A 23,590-nucleotide genomic window follows, 5' to 3' on the forward strand; every position below is an offset into this window, starting at 1 on the left:
GAGGTAGCAGAAGTTATAATGATTTTGGCAATTACAACAATCAATCCTCAAATTTTGTACCCATGAAAGGAAGAAATTTTGGAGGCTAACAATCTGGCCCCTATGGTGGTGGAGGACAATACTTTGCCAAACCACGAAACCCTGGCAGTTCTAGCAGCAGCAGTAGCTATGGGAGTGGGAGAAGGTTTTCATTACTGCCAGGGAACATAACTTGGCAGGAGAGGACAGCCAGAAAGTGACATGGAAACTACAGATTACCAGAGATTTGTGAACTCGGCTGAGCACAGTGGTGGGAGGGCCTAGCTGCTACAAAGAAAACATGTTTTAGACAATACCCATGTGTACGGGCAAAAAAACTGAGGACTGTATTTGTGACTAATTGTATAACAGGTCATGTTAGTTTCTGTCCTGTGGAAAGTAAAAAGCATTCCAACAAAGGGTTTTAATATAGATTTTTTTTTTTTTTGCACCCACGCTGTTGATTGCTAAATGTAATAGTCTGATCATGACAATGAATAAATGTGTCTTTTAAAAAAAAGAGGAAGAATATTCAGTCCCCCACTCCAATTTCTCCACAGAGAGGAAAGAGGCTTACAGTGGAGTTAATAATTGAACATGCCTATGTGAGGAAGCCTCTATAAAATCCCCCAAAGTACGGGACTCAGAGAACTTCCAGGTTGGTGAACACATCCATACCAGGAGGGCAACACACCCCAACTCCACAGGGACAGAAGAGCCTATGATTGGGACCCTCCCAGATCTCACCTTATGTATTTCTTCATCTGACTATTCTTCTGTATTCTTCATCATATCCTTTAATAAACTGGAAAACGTAAGTAAATATTTCCCTGAATTCTGTAAGCTGCCTGAGCAAATTAATCAAATGAAATGAAGGAGGAGGTCTTGGGAACCTCCAATGTGTAGCCAAATTGGACAGAAACTGTGGGTAACATGGGGACCCGCCACTTGTCATTGGCATCTGAACTGGGGAGGAGTCTTGTGGGACTGAGCCCTTAACCTATGGCATCTGACACTATCTCCAGGTAGTGTTAGAACTTAAATTGTAGGCTACCTGGGCTAATGTCACAGATAACTGCCTGTTGTGGGGGGGACGGCACACGTTTGGTGACCACAGGTGTCAGAAGTGAAGTGTTTTCTGTGTGAATAGTAAAGATGACACATGGAGAAAGGAAAACTAAGGTTTTTCCAGTATAAACATATTCTAGTATTTTTGCTAAAGAAGCACAAATGCTAATAATAATAGCCCAAAGGCAAAGGAATATACAGTTTATTAGCCATCGGGGAAATACAAATCAAAACAATAACGAGATACCACATTATACCCACAAAGATGGTAAAAATCAAAAGACAGCAAATAACAAGTGTTGGGAGGGTGTGGGGAAACTAAAGCCCTCCTTCCTGGCTGTTGCAACTGTAAAATGATGTGGTCACTTTCAAAAACAGTCTGGCAGTTCTTCAAAATGTTAAATATCAAGTTATCATACAATCGAGTCATTTTACCTCTAGGTGCATACCGAAGAGAACCGGAAACATATGTTCACACAAAAATTTGTGCATGAATTATTCATAATAGCCAAAAAATGGAAACAACCCAAATGCCTATCGCCTGATGAATGGAGAAACAAAGTGTGATATATCCTTACAATGGAAGTGATGTGGTCTAAGAAAGGAATGAAGTACTGATACACACTACAACATGGATGAACTTTGAAGATATCACACTAAGTGAAAAGAGCCACACACAAAAGACCACATATTGTATGATTCCATTTTTTTTCTGGTATGTCCAGAACAGACAAATCTAAAGAAACAAAATGGAGATCAGTGGTTGCTGGGGGCTTGCAGAGGAGGAATAAGGAGTGACTGCTAGTGGGTATAGGGTTACTTTTTTTTTTTTTAAAGATTTTATTTATTTGACAGAGATCACAAGTAGGCAGAAAGGCAGGCAGAGAGAGAGGGGAAGGGAATCAGGCTCCCTGTCGAGCAGAGAGCCCAATGTGGGGCTCGATCCCAGGACCCTGAGATCATGACCTGAGCCGAAGGCAGAGGCTTTAACCCACTGAGCCACCCAGGCGCCCCCAGGGTTACTTTTTAAGGTGATAAAAATGCTCCAAAATTAGGTAATGGTGATTACACAACTCTGTGAATATATCAAAAGCCACCGAACTATATGTGCTTTAAAAGATCAAATTTTTTGGTATGTGAATCATATATCAATAAAGCTGCCCTAAATTAGTTACATATATAATTATTTAGCCACTTTTATTTGTTTTTTTAATTCCACTAAAGTGAACACACAGTGTTATATTAGTTTCAGGTGTATAATACAGTGATTCTCATCAAGACAAGTGTACTCTTTAATCCCCATCACTTATTTCAGCCATCCCCCTACCCACTGACCAGTTTGTTTTCTAGTTAAGAGTCAGTTTTGGTTCTTTTTTTTTTTTTTTTTTTTTTTTTGTAGGAAACAAAGGTTTTGTTGGGTTTTAAGGGTTGCTGGAGGGGAGGGGCATAGGGGGATGGGGTGGCTGGGTGATGGACCTTGGGGAGGGTATGTGTTGTGGTGAGTGCTGGGTGTTGTGTAAAACTGATCAATCACAGACCTGTACCCCTGACACAAATAATACATTATATGTCAATTAAAAAAATGAAAAAAAATTTCTTAAAGTCTGTTTTTTGGTTTATCTTTTCCCCCCCTCTATTTATTTGTTTTGTTTCTTAAATTCCACATATGAGTGAAATCAGGTATTTGTCCTTCTCTGACTTGCTTCACTTTGCATAATACTTCTAGCTTCATCCATTTTGTTGCAAATGGCAAGATTTTGCTCTGTTTTAAGGCTGAGTAATAGTCCATTGTATGTAGGTATATATAGATACATACATACCACACCTTCCTTCTTTATCCATTCACCTACCAAAGGATGTCTGGGCTACTTCCATAATTTTATTCAGCCACTTTCAAATATCCATTCTTTTGCAGTACCCATGGTCTATTCTGGAACTTGGGCTTATAATTCACATTATTCCTAAAGCTATCAAAAAGAGCAGAGGAATATGATTTCTGGCCTAAAAACCAGAGAAAAACCTTCATTTCCCTGGAAGAATGTGATTTCAGGAACAGATTATTACATACCCCATACCCCACTGTCAAAATCTGGTTTACTTATTTTCATTTTTAGTGGATCATCTCCCTAGGAAAGCTCTCCTTATCCAATATTAACAACAGCATGCCCAGCTCTGAGACTTGGGGCCTCCTCTTGAGCGGCTGCTTTTAAAAGAAATTCTGAATAGACAGAAAGGAGGAAAATGCTACTGGTACAGATACAAAAGGAGATAAATTCAATGAGAAAGCCATGTAGCAGAAACTTTCGAGATAACATCAAAGACTGAAAGCATTCATAGGAATATAATTCCTTTTCCTGTTTTCTGTTATCACAAAAAAATTAATTAGTCCCGAGGGTGTGTTTGTAATAGAAGAGTCTTCAAGGGCACGGAGACTTCAAAGATCACTGCTCTATCCTAAGAAATAAAACATTAAGGCTATAATGGTCTGACTCATTGAACAGTTGAACTGATTACCCTGGGCAATAATGTTCAAACTGGCATCTCTGTTTTCTAAGAGTTTAAATCGGTGTTTCTTTGCGAACCTTTGGAATTGCCCTCTTACCTAGTCACATGTAGGTTAAATAACATGATGAACCTGCTAAACATCCTATCTTGGAACAACGAGATCCATTATCACCTTGGAGACCAAATGGGAAAAACAGCAGCACGAAAATGCTTAGGCTCCTTCTTGTGGAGTGAATATCTCACTGCCATTCCACTGCCCAGGGGCCATCCTTGCAAGAGAGAACCCAGGCTGAGCTTATGCTTACCCACTCCTACACTTTAAATGTGTACATATAAAACAAAAGGGAAGACAAAGACACTGAACACACATAATGAGGAATGGTTAAGGTGCAGAGAGTTTTCAGCTATTCTTCAAATGAAGATCCCTAACACGAGATATGAAAAATAACATCAAAGAAACCCCACGATTGCCAATAAGATAAAGAGCTCACCTTTGAAGGATCAACTCTGCTTGCTGTTCAGAAATAGTTAGACCTAGTATCTGGAGAGACTGGACAATTTCGGAAGCCTCAATTACACCTTCAAAAAATGAAAAAGAGCATAAACTCAGACTCAGAATGGGTAAGGATCTTAGAAGTCATGAATTTCAAATCTCTCATTTTGTAAGGGAACGTCTTGGACTCATTAGGGCAAAATTATGACTCTAGGCAAGTTACGGATTTCCTTAAATACATATTGCAACACCAACTCAAAGTGTAACAAATACATTTAACAATTACATGGACATTACCTCATTCAGAAAGCATGCAGTCCCATCAGTAAATAATGATATTCCATCTAAAGAAAAAGAGACTGAGAACATATGTGGCCCTACCAAGTACCAACAGTAAGCAGCAGCATGACTGAGATTCAAATCAGGACACTCTGACTCTGACGTGAAGTCCATTAAGCTAGGATCTATCAATATTACACGTCTGCATTTCTACACTTTAATAAATGACTAGGCAACTTTCACACGTGTAAAGATGTGTTGCACAGGGTTAAAAGGAAGTAGAAAATGACCAAAAGAAGCCAAAGACTGTGGACTATTCTTTTGAGAAATCTGGCAATAAAAATAAAGAAAGTGGGGGTGGTAGGACAATGGAAGAGGGAAGATTATTATTATTAGAGAAATTAGAGCATGTTTGTAGATAGAATGAGAGGAATTAGAAGAGGGGAAGAAAGAGAAAATAGAAGCAATAAATGAGAGTGATAAATACTATGTTTCCCTCAAGCAGCTCACAGACTCATGAGCCCAAGACCAATATGCATGAAACAGGAGGAAACCAAACAAAGCATGAGAGGGTCTGATGCCAAGTAGGCCTGACGGTGAAGTTCTCCAGGAAAAGAGGAGGACAAAAATTACTCTTAGTGGTGAAGGCAAAGACTTCATTTAAGAGAAGGACTCTGGGGGCGCCTGAGTGGCTCAATGTGTTAAAGCCTCTGCCTTCGGCTCAGATCATGATCCCAGAGTCCTGGGATCGAGCCCCACATCGGGCTCTCTGCTCCACGGAGAGCCTGCTTCCCCGCCTCTCTCTCTGTCTGCCTCTCTGCCTACTTGTGATCTCTGTCTGTCAAATAAATAAATAAATAAATAAATAAAAATCTAAAAAAAAAAAAAAAAAGAAAGAAAGAAAAAAGAGAAGGACTCTGAAGAAGTCCCAGGATTTGGAAAGAATTTTCCTGGGGAGAGGAAAAGAGAAACAGAATCTGCACAGCGTAAAAAACAGAGGGATCAGTTTGTTAGCAAGGAAATTCCTTAAATGCCATTCTGAATATTCTCTGTTACAACTGCACTCTTAAAGAAATAGAGCCAATCCTTATCATTCTTGGTAGTTATGTTCTACAGGGTCACTACGAACCCTGAATTAACAAACCACTGTTCTTATGGGGAACACAGGGCTAGGTTCCTTGAGCCTCTGATCACAACGTATTCATCAACCAATCAATATAAAACCTTGTCGGTATAAAACCTTGTTACAGGTATGTATAAATACTATATAATTCCATATTATAGTGTTGATTCTGTAACGTTGAACTCATGGCCATTCATACTACAACTCATGCCTGAGTGACGTACACCTGCTCGCATTTAGGAATGCGAGATGGCACTTCAGCACTATGCTTGGGAGCCACTGCGAACAGCAAAATCACCAACAAAAAGCACAAAAATGCAAGACACATGGCACTAGACAGAAGGACACCTGTTTATAGTATGAGAGCTCAAACATCACTTTCTTCTCTCTCAGCGAGAAACGTGCTCACCAAGCAAATGAAGTCAAGTCCATGAAGGACTGCCAAAATGCTGCAAGCACTGATTCTGGAGTTACTTTTGGGGTTAAATTTTAGCAAGTAGGCAAGTTCTCAATTACACAATCCACAAATAAGCAGGAAAGACTGTTTGTGCTTTGCTTAAAGAAGTCTGATCCACAAAAATGAACTTCTAATGAGAAACTGTTTGAAAATCTACAAACAAGATAAATTAAGTAAAAACGGTTTTCATTTACTACAAACACATCACAAAATTTCACCTTGAATTATTTCCTCTGGTTCATGGAGACTTCTCTGAAATGGACAACTGATATGGGCACAACTTACGTACGGGGATGATTGACCTCTGCCCCTGAGGTAGCTCCATCTCTTAGCTACCGCCTGCCTTCACACAACACAGACAGTCCTACCTATGTGGCTGAACTGTAGTGGGCTCAAGACAGGATGAAAGTTTGCAGAGAAGCAAAGCTGCTTTTAATAACTACATTTTGCTAGATTGGACTAAGGCTAGACTTGGAGGTATGCGGTGTAAGGCTTCTAGGAGGTAACAAATGTTTAAAGAGCACTACTTTCTACCACAAACTCAACTTCCTCGATGAGTATCACAGACTGATGCTCATCCTGGACCATCATCTAATCCATTCAAAGGGTTTAGCTGTTTGAAGTGATTTGCTTTATCCCTAACTAAAGTTAAATTTCTTTATTCAGTATAAACAAGGGGCCAACAAACTATGACCTTCCAGCCAAATAAGGCCTGTTGCCTGCTTTTGTAAATCAATTTTTATTGGAACACAGCCATGTTTATTCATGTATATATAGTGCATGGCTGTTTTTGCACGATGATAGCAGAGATGAGTAGCTACAACCTGTGAGACCACATGGCTCACAAAGCTGAAATATTTACTATTTGGATTTTTATTAAAAAAAAAAAAAATTGCCTGCCCCAGGTATGAACCATATTTTTCCCTCAATCTATTTGTTTAACTTGTTTCTTGAATAACAAGTCTGTGAATGGAATGGCCCTGACTATTCATATAGAGGGAGAGGTTTGACGATGCATTTTAGTTTTGTACGCATTATAATGTTTTTAAAATAAATTCCTACTTCCTATCAAAAGGAAGTCTACATCTAGTGATAAGGGTTTCATGACTCCCCCCTTTCTCCTACTGTGGCACTGGCTTTTTGCTCTACATACTGGGACTCTAAATTTAAACTATTAATCTAAATAGTGAAACCATTATCTCAACCAGAAGATACATAATTTAGGCACACCTGACTAACTCAGTTAGCAGAGCATGTGACTCTTGACCTCAGGGTGGCAAGTTCAAGCCCCACATTGAGGGTAGAGTTTACTTAATTTAAAAAAAAGAAGATACATATTTGAAATACTTGTCTATTTTTTCCTCCCAATTTTCATGATTAGAGAGTAGTTGCCCTAAAATAAGCCTTTCAAAAAGATTATTAAATCTAAGACAATCTGAAAGTTTTTAAACTTTAGAACATATAACATTATATCTATATATGAACAAAAACAAATTTGTTTATATATTTTTTTAAAAAAATCCAAAAAGTTATAGGTTAAAAATATACAACTGTAAGTCAAATCAGCACAATATTCTATAGTGAACATAGCCTTATTCACAGTTTTTAATTCAGTAGACAAAGCTATGTACAAGTTTTCCACATTAAAAACAAATTCTACAGAAAAATCACATTACTATGAAAAACAAGTACTAAAACTACTAGTAATTATTCTCCCAAAAAAAGAGAGACTAAATACATATCATTTTACACTTTTGGAAATATGAGAAATGCTTCTTCATAGCTGGTAATGAAAATAAAATAGAGACACACCATCGTTATTTTTGTCCAAACTCTTAAATGCCAATTTCATTTTTTTCTCATGGTCTTTAAGATACTTCATAAATTCTTCAAAATCGAGCTTCCCATCTTTGTTGATATCACCAGTTGTAAAGATTTTCTATAAAAAAAAAGAAAAGAGTTTTTTTAAATAGGCTAAACTACTAAATTATTTGAACATACACTTCCAGCAGCCTGATTAGTTATTTCCCAGTAAGACATGCACTTTATAAACTCCAAGATAAAAAACATACACTTGACCTAGCACCTAGGATTTAGATGTCTAAAATAGTATTTTTCCTGAGGCGCCTGGGTGGCTCAGTCAGTTAGGCCTGGAACTCTTGATTTTGGCTCAGGTCATGATCACAGGGCTATGACATCAAGCCCCGTATCAGACTTAGCAAGGGCAGGGAGCCTGTTCAAGATTCTCTCTCTGCCTCTCCCCCCACCCCACTCCTCTCTCTCCCCACCCACGCACGTTCTCTCTCAAATAAATACATAAATAAATAAATGCAAATACATGTATATTGTCACTGAAAAATAATTACTGCTGTTTAATTACTCTTACAAATTAGATGGGAGGATCATGTTCACCTGAAAATTACATCCTGACTACTCAACATATACCGAGATGTGCATAATCCAAGAGCAAATGGCACAGCATTCTGGGGCCCCATTTATGTACTGAAGTTTCATCTAAGAAGCTTATATTTTGGTCCATGGAAGTATCAGGGAACAACTATCATTTGGGAAATTGCAAGTTAAAAGACCCTATCTTTGAAGAGCTTGATTTTTTTACCCTTCTTATGGTAAATAAGGACTCTAACCTACAATAGTATGAAAGACTAGGGTTTCCCTTTTGAATTTACTTTTGTGTTCCTCTGTAGAAATAAATGAAAACCAATCAAACGAGAAAAGCAAAGGCAATTTGTTCTGAGCTTACTACATAGCAAGGCAGTAAGCCGTGGTCAGTTTTGGCTGAGACTCAAAGGCAGGCAGAAGGGTGGGGCAAGCTTGATTTTGGGGAAAAGGGAGGCTTCAGGTGTGCCCTGATTGGCGGCTCTGGGCCTGCAGAAGTCATAGGCAGGTTAAAGAGAAGTGGGGCATCCTGTGTGACTGTCCCTCTCTCTAGTTGGTCCTAAGTTGGAAGTGGGGACAGAAACTAGGGAAGGTGTCAGGTATCAATCAATCTCTGACCATTGGGGCTGATTGTTACAAAAGTTATTTTGCTTCCTGGATTGTCTCTAGAGATAGCAGTTTGGACTCCTCTAAGTCTGATTTATAGCAGGGTGGTTCCCTGGGTTGTTTACTACAGAAAAGGGGTTGGTTTCCTGAGCAGGTTACTCTAAGTTCAAGTGGGTCAAATTTCAGTTTTAAATATGAGCAAACCATGATCCATACTTGTATATTCAGTCTCTTCCTCCTCACACTAAAAAGCCAATAAAACATCATTCAAAGAACCTGTTATCAGAATAAAAAAAGCTGTATCTTTTCTTTCTTATCATTATATAATGTAAGTACCATTTCTATTTTTTTAACTGATGAATTCTTAATTTATATAAATGAATTTTCTACTAGGGAAGGTGGAGACATGTGGGAGAAAACTCACATTAGAACCCCCTAAAGATGTCACTGTCAACCGAGGAAAAGCCGCATCAGCATTCTCCTGCAATGGTTCTGTGTGGTTGATGACAGCCCTCCAGAGCTAACTCTTCCTGAGTTTAGTGTGTGAGCCCTGTCACCACCACTAGGCATACAAACCCTTATATGGCTCACACCATCTCTTAAAAAACAAAAGACAGATTCGCAAAAAATTTTGTTTTTGTAAGGATGAAATGTGTTTCAAAGAACTGAACTTGTTTATGGCATAAACCAGAATTTCTTATGAAAGTTTAGTTTGTATCAAAGAAATACAAAAAACCTGAGTACAAGAATAAAGGATATTTAAATAAGCATAAAGTGGGGGGTGCCTATCTGACTCAGGTAAGCGTCCGACTCTTGTTTTCAGCTCAGGTCATGATCTCAGGGTTGTGAGATTGAACCCCACATCGGGCTCCCTGCTCAGTTGGGAGTCTGCATGTCTCCCTCTCCTTTTGCTCACTCTGTCTCTGTCTCTCTCAAATGAAGAAATAAATCTTTAGAAAACAAACAAATAAATAATGAGCATAAGAGATATTTAGCTTTAAAAAGAAAAGCACTTCAAAAAAATTTTAAAAAATAAAGAAAAAAGAAAAAAACACTTCCATTTTGTTCTAGGAATTACAAAAACCAAGTGAACTTTATGGAGATAACATTTTGGATTGGTCTAATCCACAGAAAACACCCAGTCCAGGCCTCTGATTCCACAAATGAGAAAACTGAGCTGTAGCACTTGGCATACAGAATGTGGCCAAAATACAGCTGCTCAATCCCTGGACGAGGAAAGTAGAGACCCCCAGAGACCACACAGCTAGTAAGAAGAGCTTTATTCAATCTTAACACGACAGAACTCAGCCAAGAGATTTCTGAGCACAAAGTACCAATGATCTGAAATGAATTCAACAGTTCTCGCTCTCCTGAATCTCCCGCCCAGTCTACTGCTGTAAACACCCAAAGAGCAAATATAATTGGAAAGTACTTATATTCAATAATAATTTCCAAACAGAAAATAACCTGGAAATACAGTGATTGAAATATGCATCAGGCATTACATACTGAGACGCTATCTGTAATCTAGGCAGCTGGGAAAAAGGGATTCCCAGGCAAAATGATGCCTGAGCTCAGTCTTTAAAAGTCTGCTAATGAAGGCATGCTTCATTAGGAAAGGTCAGAACTCGCCAGACCCCCAGGGTACAAGCCCGGAGACTGAATGCCCTCCTTCTAGGAAAAGAAACCAAAAGATAATACTAGACCTTTTCTAACTACCATCCCACTCCCATACACATCTACAGCGATTATCCCAGTTCCCCAAAGTGGGGAGGGAGCCTCACTGGCCTAGATACCCATCCAGGCTACTAGTAACAGGTGAGTACATTGAACAAGGTGACCCCCCCTCCCCAAAACAAGGTGGTAGCCAACATCTTGAGAACACTTTGAATTTGGAAGTTTTATGAGAGCCAGGGGAAGTAAGAAAAATGCTTGAGAAAAGTATCAGCTGTGTTGTTTTTCTTAAAACGGTAAAACGTTGCTAATCAACCTGAAAGTTACAGTGGGTCCCAGGTGAAGCCAGATAAAGTGTCAATTTGGTTTCCTCCATCTCTGCCCAAGGAGTCTCCAGGGCTCCCAGCCCCCACATCTCTCTGACCACAGCCCCATTGAGGCCCACCTGCCCTTCCTCCAGGAACTCGATGAACCCTATACGCTGCAGGCCTTCCTGAAGCTCAAGGATATCCAGGGTCCCATCTTTATTAGAGTCCAGGTACCGAAAGAGTTCTTCATAGAGGGCATCCATTTGGGATGTCTCCGGCAGCAGGGGTGGTCCACGCTGTGGCCCCCGGGAGCCTCGCAGAGGTGGAAGTTGGGGGGAGAAAGGTGCCTCCGGCGCACCATCCATCCAGTTAGCAGGGACCTACGATAGCAATGTCCTCCCCAGGCTCCTTCCGCGAGATCAGGCGCAGGAAGGGGAGGGCCCATCGCAACGGCTCCAGCGCCGAGGCACGAGGTGCATCCGTGAGCCCTGGAGCTTCCGTAGCGACTGCTAGGGGTCTGACCCAGATACCGAGGCCTCGGTGCTTGGGCTGTGCTCTTAAACCAGCGGATGAGACGCCCTGGCTCTCACCCCAATCCAGGAGGAGCCTTGAAGGGACAACTCACGTCCTTCCCCCAAGCCTTCCGGAAAGAACTTTGCACAGGGCTGTCTAAAGGTAGAGCTTCTTTTAGAGAGAAGTGGGTGGGAAAGTGTTGGGACACGGATGGTGGGGCCATATTGACTGGTGGTGAAGTCCACCTTTTTAAAAAGTTGTTTCCTTACACCTTCTTAGAAGCCCTCTTCTAAGGTTGAAGCACTTAATATTGTGGCGATTAGGAATTGGGGACCTAATGAAAATCTGCCCACTTGGGCCTCTCCTGCTTTGATTCTAGCCACCCCCAACTCCCACCTTATCTTCACACAGTATCTGCAGTGGTTTCAGAGCAAGGATACGCTACGCTAACCACCAGGGTCCCAGCTCTGTCCTCACAGATGTTGGCAGCACACTCAGGAGGATAATCTCAAAATGGGTAGAAGTTAATTCAGCTGGGATCACAGAGAGAAATCAGTGGGTATTCATACACGATGTCTGTGGCTTCTTCTTAATCCCACTCTTCAGAGTCCCTGAGGCCTCTGGCCTCCCTATACATGGACCTATGGTCCCTCACCTGCTCCACTGAAAATGTGGAAGTGTAGTTTCACAGTTAAAATTCCACTTTTTCTGTAATCTATTTTCCTAATAATGGAGTACTCTTTAAAAAGCTGAATATTAGGGGCACCTGGGTGGCTCAGTCGTTAAGCGTCTGCCTTTGGCTCAGGTCATGATCCCAGGATTCTGGGATCGAGCCCCGCATCAGGCTCCCGGCTTGGTGGGAAGCCTGCTTCTCCCTCTCTCACTCCCCCTGCTTGTGTTCCCTCTCTCGCTGTGTCTCTCTGTCAAATAAATAAATACAATATTTAAAAAAAAAAAAAAAAAGAATCATTGATTAAAAAAAAAAAAGCTGAATATTAAAATTCATGTGGAACAACAGGAAATTCTCATTCATTGCTGGTGGAAAGGCAATATGGCACAGCCACTGTGGAAGACAGTTTGGCAGTTTCTTACAAAAACTAAACACACTCTCACCATACAATCCAGTAACCATGCTCCTTGGTGTCCACCCAAAAGAGGTGAAAACTTAACATCCACACAAATTCCTGCACACAGATGTTTAGAGCAGCTTTATTCATAATTGCCAAAACTTGGAAACAACCAAGATGGCCTTCAGTAGGTGATGGATAAGTAAACTGTGGTCCATCCAGATAGTGGAATATTATTCAGTGCTATAAAGCAATGAAGAATCAAGCCATGAAAAGACAAAGGAATCTTAAGTGCATATTACATATTACTAAGTGAAAGAAGCTAATCTGAAAAGGCTACATACTATATGATTCTAGCCATATGACATTCTGGAAAAGGCAAAATTATGACATTAAAAAGATCAGTGGTTGCCAGAGGGTTGCAGGGGGGAGGGTGGAAGAATGAATACACAGGGAACAAGGGACTTTTTTAGGCCAGTGAAAGTACCCTGTATGATACTATGAAGATATGATGCTTACATGTCATTATACAATTGTCCAAACCCAGAGCACACCACCAAAAGCGAATCCTATGGTAAACTATCGACTTTGGGTGATAATGATGTGCTGGTGTAGGTTTAGCAACTGAAACAAATGCTCCACTCTGGTGGGGGATGTGGCAATGGGGGAGGTTATTCATGTGTGGGAGCAGGGAGTCTATGGGAAAACTCTGTAACTTCTTCTTCATTTTGCTGTGAACCTAGCAAAATGCTCCAAGCAAATAAATAGATTCTTTTTTAAAAATTCACAAGGAAAATTTAATCTGGCCATTATCTGTTAGTTCTTCCTCTATTCACTCATCCTGTCAAGTACTGACAACATATAGAGGCCTCTCACATGTCTGTGAAATATCCACAGTTTGCCTTTAGAAGGAGCTTGCACCACAGTTAGTTCTAAGTTCCACTGTAGGCTTTGCAATAAACGCTTACCCCCAGAACAACTGGGCAGTGGCAGACATCTAATCCTGTTTCACAAGATGTGCTGTGGCCCAGTCAAGAATGAATTCTCCCACACAAGAGAACTGTACAATCCACAGGGGCCCTGTGCACTGCAGAGAGGCACGTAGCCACCAAGAGTCATCGAAGAGAGAGAGACGTCCAGGCAGGGCACAGTGGTCCAAGGCAAAAGGACAGAAGTCAGGGCCAGAGTAATAAGGAAAACTAACAGAATTTTACACAAGACATAGGAGGGAACCAAACAGAGTCGACAGTCTCATCTAATAAAAGGGCAACTATTTTTGTTGTATTCAACAATTCTTTCCACTTTTTAAAAAGATTATCCTGTTCCTTATTTACTTATAATTACCCCCACCAACACAAACACACCTCCTATACGGAAAGTTGTGAGGATACAGTTCAGGGACCCTATCTCTCTTATTCACTAATATACCCCAGTTCATTGAACAGTGTCTTGAACTATCCAAAAATATTAGTTGAATGGATTTATATAATATTTGTACTACTTACTGTGTAGCATTCCTAGTTTACATTTGAGGTTTCCAAGCATTAAATAGCTCACTCAAGGCCACAAGTATAGCAAACAGTGAAAACATCTGAACCCTGGTCTGAGTCCGCAGCTCATAAAAACAACCACTACACACACTGACTGCACCAGTGAATGACATAGATATGATGGTCTGCATTTCAGAGTGAGGCATCAAACTTCCTCAACAAATCCTCTTGTTGTTTTCATAGATCCTGTCCAATATAGACTTCTCAGTGGACTCTATGTGACCCTTAAAAAGATCTTTTAAAAATAAAAAAATTTAACTAAAAAAAAAAGATAACATCTTTTAATTCAGAGTGGTCAAAAGGAGTCAAGCAGCACCCTTACAGTATGTTGCCTTATGGGAGTTTATTTATTTCTAAACATATTAACTGGAATGTTGATTAAAAAATAATAATTCTGACTGTGCTAGGGTACAATTATACAGGTGAGCTGAAGCCTTAAACAAATGGTAATAACTGACAAGGCAGAAAAGAAGTGAGAGCAATGCCAGGCAGAGAAAAGAAAATAAAGAGACAAATGTCCATGGCTGTGGCCTGGCTGGGGAAACAAAATGTTGGGGTTTGGGAAGGAGACTAACAGGTAGACTGCTACCAAGGTCAAAAGGGTATTTTATGCCTTATGAAAGAATTCTTCCATTTTTTTCATTCTTTCCAAAATAAAGAGCCTCAAAGAAGGGATAACATCAGATTTTAGAATATAGGGAGAAAACACAAAAGGTACAGATGTTGTAAATTTTAGAACATTTGACATAAATGTATTTGGAATTCATTGTTTTCCTTATACCATAAACTCCCTGCTATGATGCCTTCTATGACTTCTCTATGACTTCTCTATGACTTCTCTATCACATTCCTAAAGTTTCTAATAACAAAAATGCTAATAAAATAAGTCCCTCCTGTTAACAGAGGAATTACGCTATGGAGAGAAACCCTGAAAAGAAAATCCATTCAAAGCAATTAACATTTATTAAGCTACTGTTTTTGTATGTGAATCTATTCCATCTGTAGTTGTAAATAGAAAATTTTAAGGCAGAGAATCAGAATATCAGAGTTGGAAGAGCCCTTAAATCAGGTCAACCAGTCCAACCACTTCTCAGACACTGCCTAATCATTCAGCACATACTCAGTACTGATGGGGACAGAGGGTCCTCCAGAAGCCCATCATCTAGTACCTGTGACACCACATTTTAAAGGATTTTTTTTTTTTTTTACATCAACTTTCATATCCAGTCACATGGGATCTTGACAAAAGCTCTGTCCAGGAGTCATGGAAGATACTTGCATTTTAAGAATAAGGAAAGTAAACCAAAGGTTCGAAGGCCACACAGTCACACGAAGTATGGAACTCATTGGCCAAGATGCTTTCATTCTTGCTCTCAGCAATTCTGTTTTAAGAGTCCTAGGCCCCTTATGATGATAAATCTCTCCTAAGAAAGTTAAAGTAAGAATTTGTGCACATGAAGATATGATAACAACTTAGTTTTAAAACTATCTGTAATTCTTTAAAAAAAAAAAACCAAAAAACTACAAGGGGCACCTGGGTGGCTCAGTGGGTTAAAGCCTCTGCGTTCAGCTCAGGTCATGATCTCAGGGTCCTGAGATCGAGCCCTGCATCAGGCTCTCTGCTCAGCGGGGAGCCTGCTTCCTCCTCTCTCTCTGCCTGCCTCTCTGCCTACTTGTGATCTCTGTCTGTCAAATAAATAAATAAAATCTTTAAAAAAATAATAAAACTCCCTGTAATTTACCAGGCTAACTGAACACATTCATCAAGTCAGCCAGGTCTGAACTTGGATACAGGAATCCCTACAAAACCTGCCCCCCTTTGTCCTCCACATACAATAAAAGAGATGCCACTAAAATGATGCCAAGATTGGAAAGTAAGAAAAAAAAAAATCTGTAAAATCCTCTTGGGCAAGATCCACTTTTTTCATTTTACTGCCTTAATTCTACAACTGGGAAATTTTTTGTTTTTTGGGGTTTTGTTTTTTTTTTTTTTGGTTTTTTGGGCCTTCACTGTTCCAAATTCTTCCAAGCCCAAATTGAAACAAAATAAGCATATTTCCAGCTAAAACTGCTCGCTCTTCATCAGCTTATTCTCCTTACAATTTCCATTTGAGTAAACTAAAATTCAGATTTTTTCCTCTATAATGTTCTAAAACGTGTTCCTTAGAGTACCTCAAATGACATACAAACATTGGGACTGTCTTTGAGAATGTTCTAATGTGGTCTTCAACAAAAAACAAACATTAAGGAGGAGGAGGAGGAGGAGGAGGAGGAGGAATATAAAAAAGAAAATACTCTAAAAAGTAAACTTGCTTTGAAGCCTTTTCTCTTCCCTGGGTAGTCTTGGAACGCTTAGTAATAGTTAGCTATTGTATCCCTTATGCCCATTTTCTACACTCTACTTTTATTTTCCATATTCTTTCCATTTAAGATCCTTTATACTGTAAATGGATATTTGCGCTCTTCTAAATGCTATATTCATTACAAAAGCTTGAAACACAGAAAGGAGATAAAATCAGATAGAAATTTAGTAGAGTTTCACTTCAAGCTAAGTATCTGTCTTAGATTCAAATTATTATCTTGAAGCCTTCCCTTGAAGAGTCACCTCATAGTTCTCATTTGTAGATGCTCAAATGATACTCTCATTTCTAGATAATCTCCCCAATCCTTGACATTATGCAAACCCTTGACCTACACCTTTGAAATCTTCCCCCATAAAGACTGACCATTTAATCCTAATTCCAAGTATTTGGTTGGCTACTATTTTCCAGGTTTGCCTCAATGCCCTCTCTTCCTCCATCTATTTCCCACACAGCCACCAGAGTGGCTTCAACAGACGAATGGCTAAAGAAGATGTGGTCCATATATACAATGGAGTATTATGCCTCCATCAGAAAGGATGGATACCCAACTTTTGTATCAACATGGACGGGACTGGAGATTTTGCTGAGTGAAATAAGTCAAGCAGAGAGAGTCAATTATCATATGGTTTCACTTATTTGTGGAGCATAAGGAATAACACGGAGGACATGGGGAGATGGAGAGGAGAAGTGAGTTGGGGGAAATTGGAGGGGGAGACAAACCATGAGAGCCTGTGGACTCTGAGAAACAAACTGAGGGTTTTGGAGGGGCGGGGGGTGAGAGGTTGGGTGAGCCTGGTGGTGGGAATTATGGAGGGCACATATTGCATGGAGCACTGGAGGTGGTACATAAACAATGAATTCTGGAACACTGAAAAGAAATAAAAAAAAAAGAAAAGAAAAAAGAAGTAATTGCCCATTAAAAAAAAAAAAAAAGTCACCATCTTAGTAGGTATACGCTAACCTCAATCAGCAGGAGATAGGGCTGCTTTTACATAGTGGAGACAGAGAGGCATAGGTGTGGACTCAGGTGAGCCATGGGGACACTACATACGCTGCCCGCTACTCCGCCACCCAGTGATCACTATGAACGGGCACGCAGAACAGTGGCCTGAGAAGCTCAGACCCCTCGCAAATGAAGGTTTGGGGCACACCACCCAAAGTCACGAGAACCTGCAGTGATTATAGAAGAGTATGAGTGGAATTTAAAGTAAACAGGGAAATTTAAAGTAAAAAGGGAAATGAGGAGTACCAGTGGTGACTAAATGAACCCATGGGGACTGTAGTTTGTCCCACTGACCTCCCTGAGAAAAAGAGGCAGAGAACAGTAAGGTAAGCGCTTCCCAAGCTGACAGACGCAGATGTGTGTGGCACGAGGACAGGGCTCTGGTGGCTAGGTTAGATCACCCTTTGAGAGAACCTGCTGTGGGAGCAGAGCTGAAGGACAGACACCCTGCCTGCAACACCTTCGCGCCTGTGCTGCAGCACTCCCAGCAAGTCCATGCTTGCCCTGGGCTGCTCCAACCAACGACTGGCCACAGCAGGGTACCAGCACGGGGCAGCCAATAGCATAGGATTCCCCCAACTGATAACATTTTCCCCCTGGACCCCTCCGCATTGGCTTAGCTGAGACATCCTAAGAACTGTACTTTGGTCGAAGTTCTTCGCAAATCATTCCTTCTTGAACTCTTCTAACAGGGGTTAAATTTGTGTCCAGTCTTAAGACCTCAACTCACCCTTTTTGCCTCTCCCTTACCCTTCACAAGGATTTCTCCCAATACATCTTTTGCATTCCCAATCCCATTTTGGTTTCTGCCCCTCAGAAGACCAGAACTGACCAAAAGTGGTCCAACCCAAGAGGTGGTAACATGGAATTTGGAAACTGGATCACTCATCATCCAACTGACAAAGAGTCTGACTGGAATATGGGGCAAGAAGTATGTCTTGCACAAGGTGGGAGCCCAGTGCTGATGATTTCCCACTGGTGACCTGGGAAGTGACTGTTGGAGGGCAACACTCTGGTAATAACTCAGGAATTTGAAAAATATGCTGTAAGGATAGGCAAGAAAGTGTACTTATATAAGGAGCATTTCACCAGGAAGATACCAAAATGCTAAATTTGACTATACCACCAGTATAGTCCACTATATAGTCTATTTTTTTAAAATATAAAAGGGAAAATTGACAGAATTATAAACAAAAGTTGGCAAATCCATAATCATAGAGTTTTTGACATCTCTTTCTGTAGTGATTGTAGTAACAGTAATTAATAATTTAAAGGTTAGTGGCTAACTGATTGCTTATTAGGTACCAGGCATTTTTCTAAGTACTTTACATATTTTAATTCATTTGTTCCTCACAATAACCCTCTGGAATAGGTACTTGTGTTGCCTCTGTAGCCAATGAGGAAATTGGGGCTAGAGAGATTAAGAAAATTGTCCAGAGAGGGGTGAGGATACAGAGAGGGGAGAGGAACAAAATGAGTGAACGGGAGTGGGAGGTATAGGCTTTCAGTTATGGAATGGGTAAGTCAGGGGGATGAAAGGCCCAGTGTGGGAATGTAGTCAATGGCACTGTAACGGCATTGTGTGGAGACCAACGGGAGCTACACTTGTGGTGAGCTCAGCGGAACCAAAAGGGTTGTCGAGTCACTGTGTTGTATACCTCAAACTAATGTAATGCTGTGTGTCAACTATGCTTCCATTAAAAAAAGAAAAAAAGAGAGAGAGAGAGAAAAAGAAAATTGCCCAAAGTTAACTAGTTAGCAGCAGAACCAAGATTTAAATCCAGACGGTTTGATTAGCGTTCTCTTCTTATACATGTAAAAGAGGTTTATCTGGCAAAATTGTGGAGCTAAGAAAAAGATCAGCAGTGGGGGGCAGGATGAATAGGCAGAGCACAGGACTTTTAGGGCAGTGAAAATCCTCTATATTATAATGATGGATACATGTCATTACACATTCATCCAAACCCAGAGAATATACATCACCAGTGAACCCTCAGGTAAATTATGAGCTTTGGGTGATAATGCTGTGTAGGTTCATGCTTGGTTAATAAAAGGTACCACTCGGCTGAGTGATGTCGACAATGGGGGAGGCTGTGCATGTGATATGCAAGGGCATATGGTGTATGGGAAATCTCAGTACCACCTTCTCAGTTAAAATTGCTCTTAAAAAAATAGTCTTCATAAAAATGTGTTTATTTTATTTATCCAGCATTTCTTGATATCTTGCAGTAGGAGGATTTTTGGTCATTTTGTCCTATACATACTGGAAATATAAGGACTAACAACTTTACAATTAAATTTTATCTCTTTTTTCTGTATTATCTCAAAGGAGGCACTGCCTTATTTAGGCTATTTCAAATCAAGTCCTAAATCTTTTTGCATTATTGTGCTTAGATGACTAAGATATGACCCTCATCTTTGAGATGCTTGGTCTTAGTGGAGGGTACAATCAATAACTAAATATAACACCCTCTGAAAATTATGATAGTAGTGACATGTAAGACCAAGGACCTACCCATAGTAGGGTGTGATCAACTCTTCCATAGAAGGTGGCCCAGAAAGACTCATCTCAGAGGAGGTGGTATTTATAAAAACAAAATGAAAATGAAAACAAAAACCTCTTTTTTCCCCAATCATAATAATATACAGTTATTTTTAAAAATGGAAATACAAAAATTGTGAAGAAAAAAGTAAAAAGGCAACTCCTACCATCCATAAATAACCATTACTAACCTTTTATTGAAGAAGACACCAGTCAAAAAAGAGTGCTGGGATTAGTTAATATCTATCATAAGCACAGATAGTGATATTATAAATATGTGTATGTATGTATAAAGTACATTTTATGCTTATGTATAAAATACATATATATGACAGTGATAAATATATGCCATCCTATTGTATGTTTGTATAGACATGATTCTATACAATTTATAATTTGTTCATATATACATTTTGGAAAATTAAACATATTTCTTATTCCTGATTTTGAGTTCATATTTTCTTAATCTTGTCAGAGGCTTGTCTATTTTATTCATTTATATTTTTTTAAGATTTTATTTATTTATTTATTTATTTATTTCACAGAGAGAGAGAGAGATCAAGAGATCATAAGTAGGCAGGCGAGGGGAGGGGGTGAGGAAGCAGGCCCCACAATGAGCACGGAGCCTGATGCGGGGCTGGATCCCAGGACTCCGAGATCATGACCTGAGCTGAAGGCAGAGGCCCAACCCACTGAGCCACCCAGGCACCCCTATTTTATTCATATTTTTCAAAGAACCAACTGAAAAAGCATGTCTTTGGAAATTTAAAGCACACATTTAAATAATTCAGGGTCAAAGATGAAATCACATTGGAAATTACAAAATACTTGAAACTAAACAGAAATACAAACTTGTGGAATGCAGCTAAAGGGAGGTAGGTGGGGGAATAGGGCAACTGAGTGATGGGAATTAAGGAGGTCGCACATGATGTGAAAAGCACTGGACATTATATGCAACTAATGAATCACTGGACACTACCCCCAAAACTAATGATGTACTCTATGTTGGCTAATTGACTTTAAAGGCAAAAAAGTGATCAAAGGGATATTGTAGCTCAAAATTAAGGAATCAGCATTCAACTAAAAAAATTAGAAAAAGAGCAAATGAGTACACCCAAAGAAAATAGAAGGAAATACATAGAAATTAATGAGAAAAAATTAAAAAGAGAACATCAGTAAAAAGTACCAAAAGTTGGTTCTTTTTTTTTTTTTTTTTAAGATTTTATTTATTTATTTGAGAGAGAGACAGTGAGAGAGAGCATGAGCAAGGAGAAGGTCAGAGGGAGAAGCAGACTCCCCGTGGAGCTGGGAGCCCGATGCGGGACTCGATCCCGGGAATCCAGGATCATGACCTGAGCCGAAGGCAGTCGTCCCACCAACTGAGCCACCCAGGCGTCCCAAGTTGGTTCTTTCAAAGGATAAATAAAGTAGACAAATCTTTGGCAAGACTGAAGTGTGGGGGGTGGAGCTCGATATCAGAAATGAAATAGAGCATATAGCCACACAGAGTCAGAACGTTCTAAAAAATCATAATTGAGTATTAACGAACCTTGAAGACAAGTTTTCTAAAAATTGTAACTTACTAAATCTGACTCAAGAAGAAATAGTAAATAAACTAAAGGGACCTAGAACTACTAAAGACATTGAACGGGTAGCTTAAAATAGGGGACGCCTGGGTGGCTCAGTTGGTTAAGCAGCTGCCTTCGGCTCAGGTCATGATCCCGGCGTCCTGGGATCGAGTCCCACATCGGGCTCCTTGCTCATCAGGGAGCCTGCTTCTCCCTCTGCCTCTGCCTGCCATTCTGTCTGCCTGTGCTTGCTCTCTCTCCCTCTCTCTCTCTGACAAAATAATTAAATAAAATCTTTAAAAATTGTAACTTACTAAATCTGACTCAAGAAGAAATAGTAAATAAACTAAAGGGACCTAGAACTACTAAAGACATTGAACGGGTAGCTTAAAATAGGAGCCTGCTTCTCCCTCTGCCTCTGCCTGCCATTCTGTCTGCCTGTGCTTGCTCTCTCTCCCTCTCTCTCTCTGACAAAATAATTAAATAAAATCTTTAAAAATTGTAACTTACTAAATCTGACTCAAGAAGAAATAGTAAATAAACTAAAGGGACCTAGAACTACTAAAGACATTGAACGGGTAGCTTAAAATAGAAACTGTGAAACAGTTGTTGGCTATTGGGAGTTTAATCACCTTCCCTCTTGGGATAGGGAATGCCATAGTGTCCTCTTATGTTTCAGAGGGGTTGGAGAGGTTCCAAGTATCTCCACCCTGGTAAAGGGGCTGAGCTTCAGAGGCACAATTAAAATGACTCAGGGAAGTTGAAACTGCTCAGCGACCGGCCAACCCTTTAGATGAATTTATGCAGTTAGGACATTAAGAAGGTCTTCGACAATGGAATGTTGCCTCTCCTCAACAGGAAGTTGGAAGAAACATACGATTGGTTTTTGGTTTTCAAAAGTTCTGAAAGACTAGACAAAACTAGCTAGTGTAACAAAGCAGCTTCTAAGGGATGCAAAATGTGAGCCTTTTACAGAGCGTGGGGCCCATTTAAGTCTGAGAGCTTAAAAAAAAATTATTGATTAAATTTTGCAAAAAGGCAGGTGAAGGACCTGGGATGCATTCCTACCAAAAGTGCTATGGAACAGCGTTTTAAATTGTTACAGTGGGCCACAGTGTTCGCTGCACTAATTTCATTCGGGAAAATACCTGTAGGCTTTCAGGCTGACGCGCATCAGCTCCGGGAGTAACTGGCCCGGTGCCCCACTCCCGAGCTTCGGAGCCCAGTCGCGGGCTGGAACCCGCAGTTCCGCCTTCTGCCGCCCGCGCCCAGAATCTCCGCAGCCTTCCCGGCCGCACAGCGACCCACCTCCTCGGCGTCCTGGCCCAGCGGGATGCCCAGGCTCTTGAGCCCCTCCTGAAGCTCGCGGATGTCCACCACGCCGTCCTTGTTGTGGTCCAGCCTCTGGAAGAGGGTCTCGTAGCGCGTCCGCGGCTCCGCGTCCTGGCAGGCCGCCGCGGGCAGCACGAAGCCCCGCAGCCAGCGTAGCATGGTCCGGAAGGCGAGCGGCGGCCCAGCCCAGGGGGGTCACGGGGACGAGGACTGCCGGGCGCGACGAGGTCCCGCGCGACGGCCGCCGCCTGGCTTCGAGGGGTTCGCGGCGTACAGGGAGCAAGAGCAGACGCAGACCCCGGCTCAGCCCAGCTCGGCGCGCAGGGAGTGGCCGCTCCCGCTGCTACCCGGGGAGGAGCTCGCCGGGCGCCGGCCTCCCTGAGAGGCGTGGAGGGGCGGGCCCGGAGCTGCCTGGCGGGGGCCGGAAGTGAGAGGCCGGCGGGTGGGTCTGGGGAGGGGCGTTGGGGCCCGGAGAATGAGTTCCGCTCTTTTTCTGACGAGCTGTCAGAGGTGCAGGTTCGAGGAGCAAACCCCCCCCCCGAGGGTTTGGTTTTGGGCCTCCGCTGATTAAGTGCTGCGGAAGGGGGGAGAGAAAGTTCGAAGCTTGGGTTACTCCACTTCAAGCCCCCATACCTAACAGCTTGGAGTCTGCAAACTGCCCACAGGTAGTCAGTCTTCTCTGCATAGACATTTGGGACTCGTCGGGCGGCACAGATCTCGGACT

General features: G+C 41.1%; 1 protein-coding gene across 2 annotated transcripts in view; it reads right to left on the reverse strand.

The window, feature by feature from the left end:
* The window catches only part of LOC111143465 (calcium-binding mitochondrial carrier protein SCaMC-1), a 47,870-nt gene extending 24,691 nt beyond the window's left edge, over window positions 1-23,179 (reverse strand). Inside the window, exons 1-3 of one of the 2 annotated variants that reach the window (XM_022497221.1) lie at window positions 22,843-23,179; window positions 7,756-7,882; window positions 4,083-4,170 (exon numbers count right to left, since the gene is read on the reverse strand). In XM_022497221.1, the coding sequence (XP_022352929.1) occupies window positions 4,083-4,170; window positions 7,756-7,882; window positions 22,843-23,025 (398 nt within the window). In that variant the 5' untranslated portion in view covers window positions 23,026-23,179. Of the gene's footprint in view, window positions 1-4,082; window positions 4,171-7,755; window positions 7,883-11,065; window positions 11,192-22,842 lie in introns of those variants that run through there. The other variant, XM_022497222.1, reaches the window with a different exon arrangement.
* Between the last annotated feature and the right edge of the window lie 411 nt (window positions 23,180-23,590).

This window comes from Enhydra lutris, unplaced genomic scaffold (assembly GCF_002288905.1).
Source record: "Enhydra lutris kenyoni isolate GAN:26980312 unplaced genomic scaffold, ASM228890v2 scaffoldscaffold9, whole genome shotgun sequence".
NCBI lineage: Eukaryota > Metazoa > Chordata > Mammalia > Carnivora > Mustelidae > Enhydra > Enhydra lutris.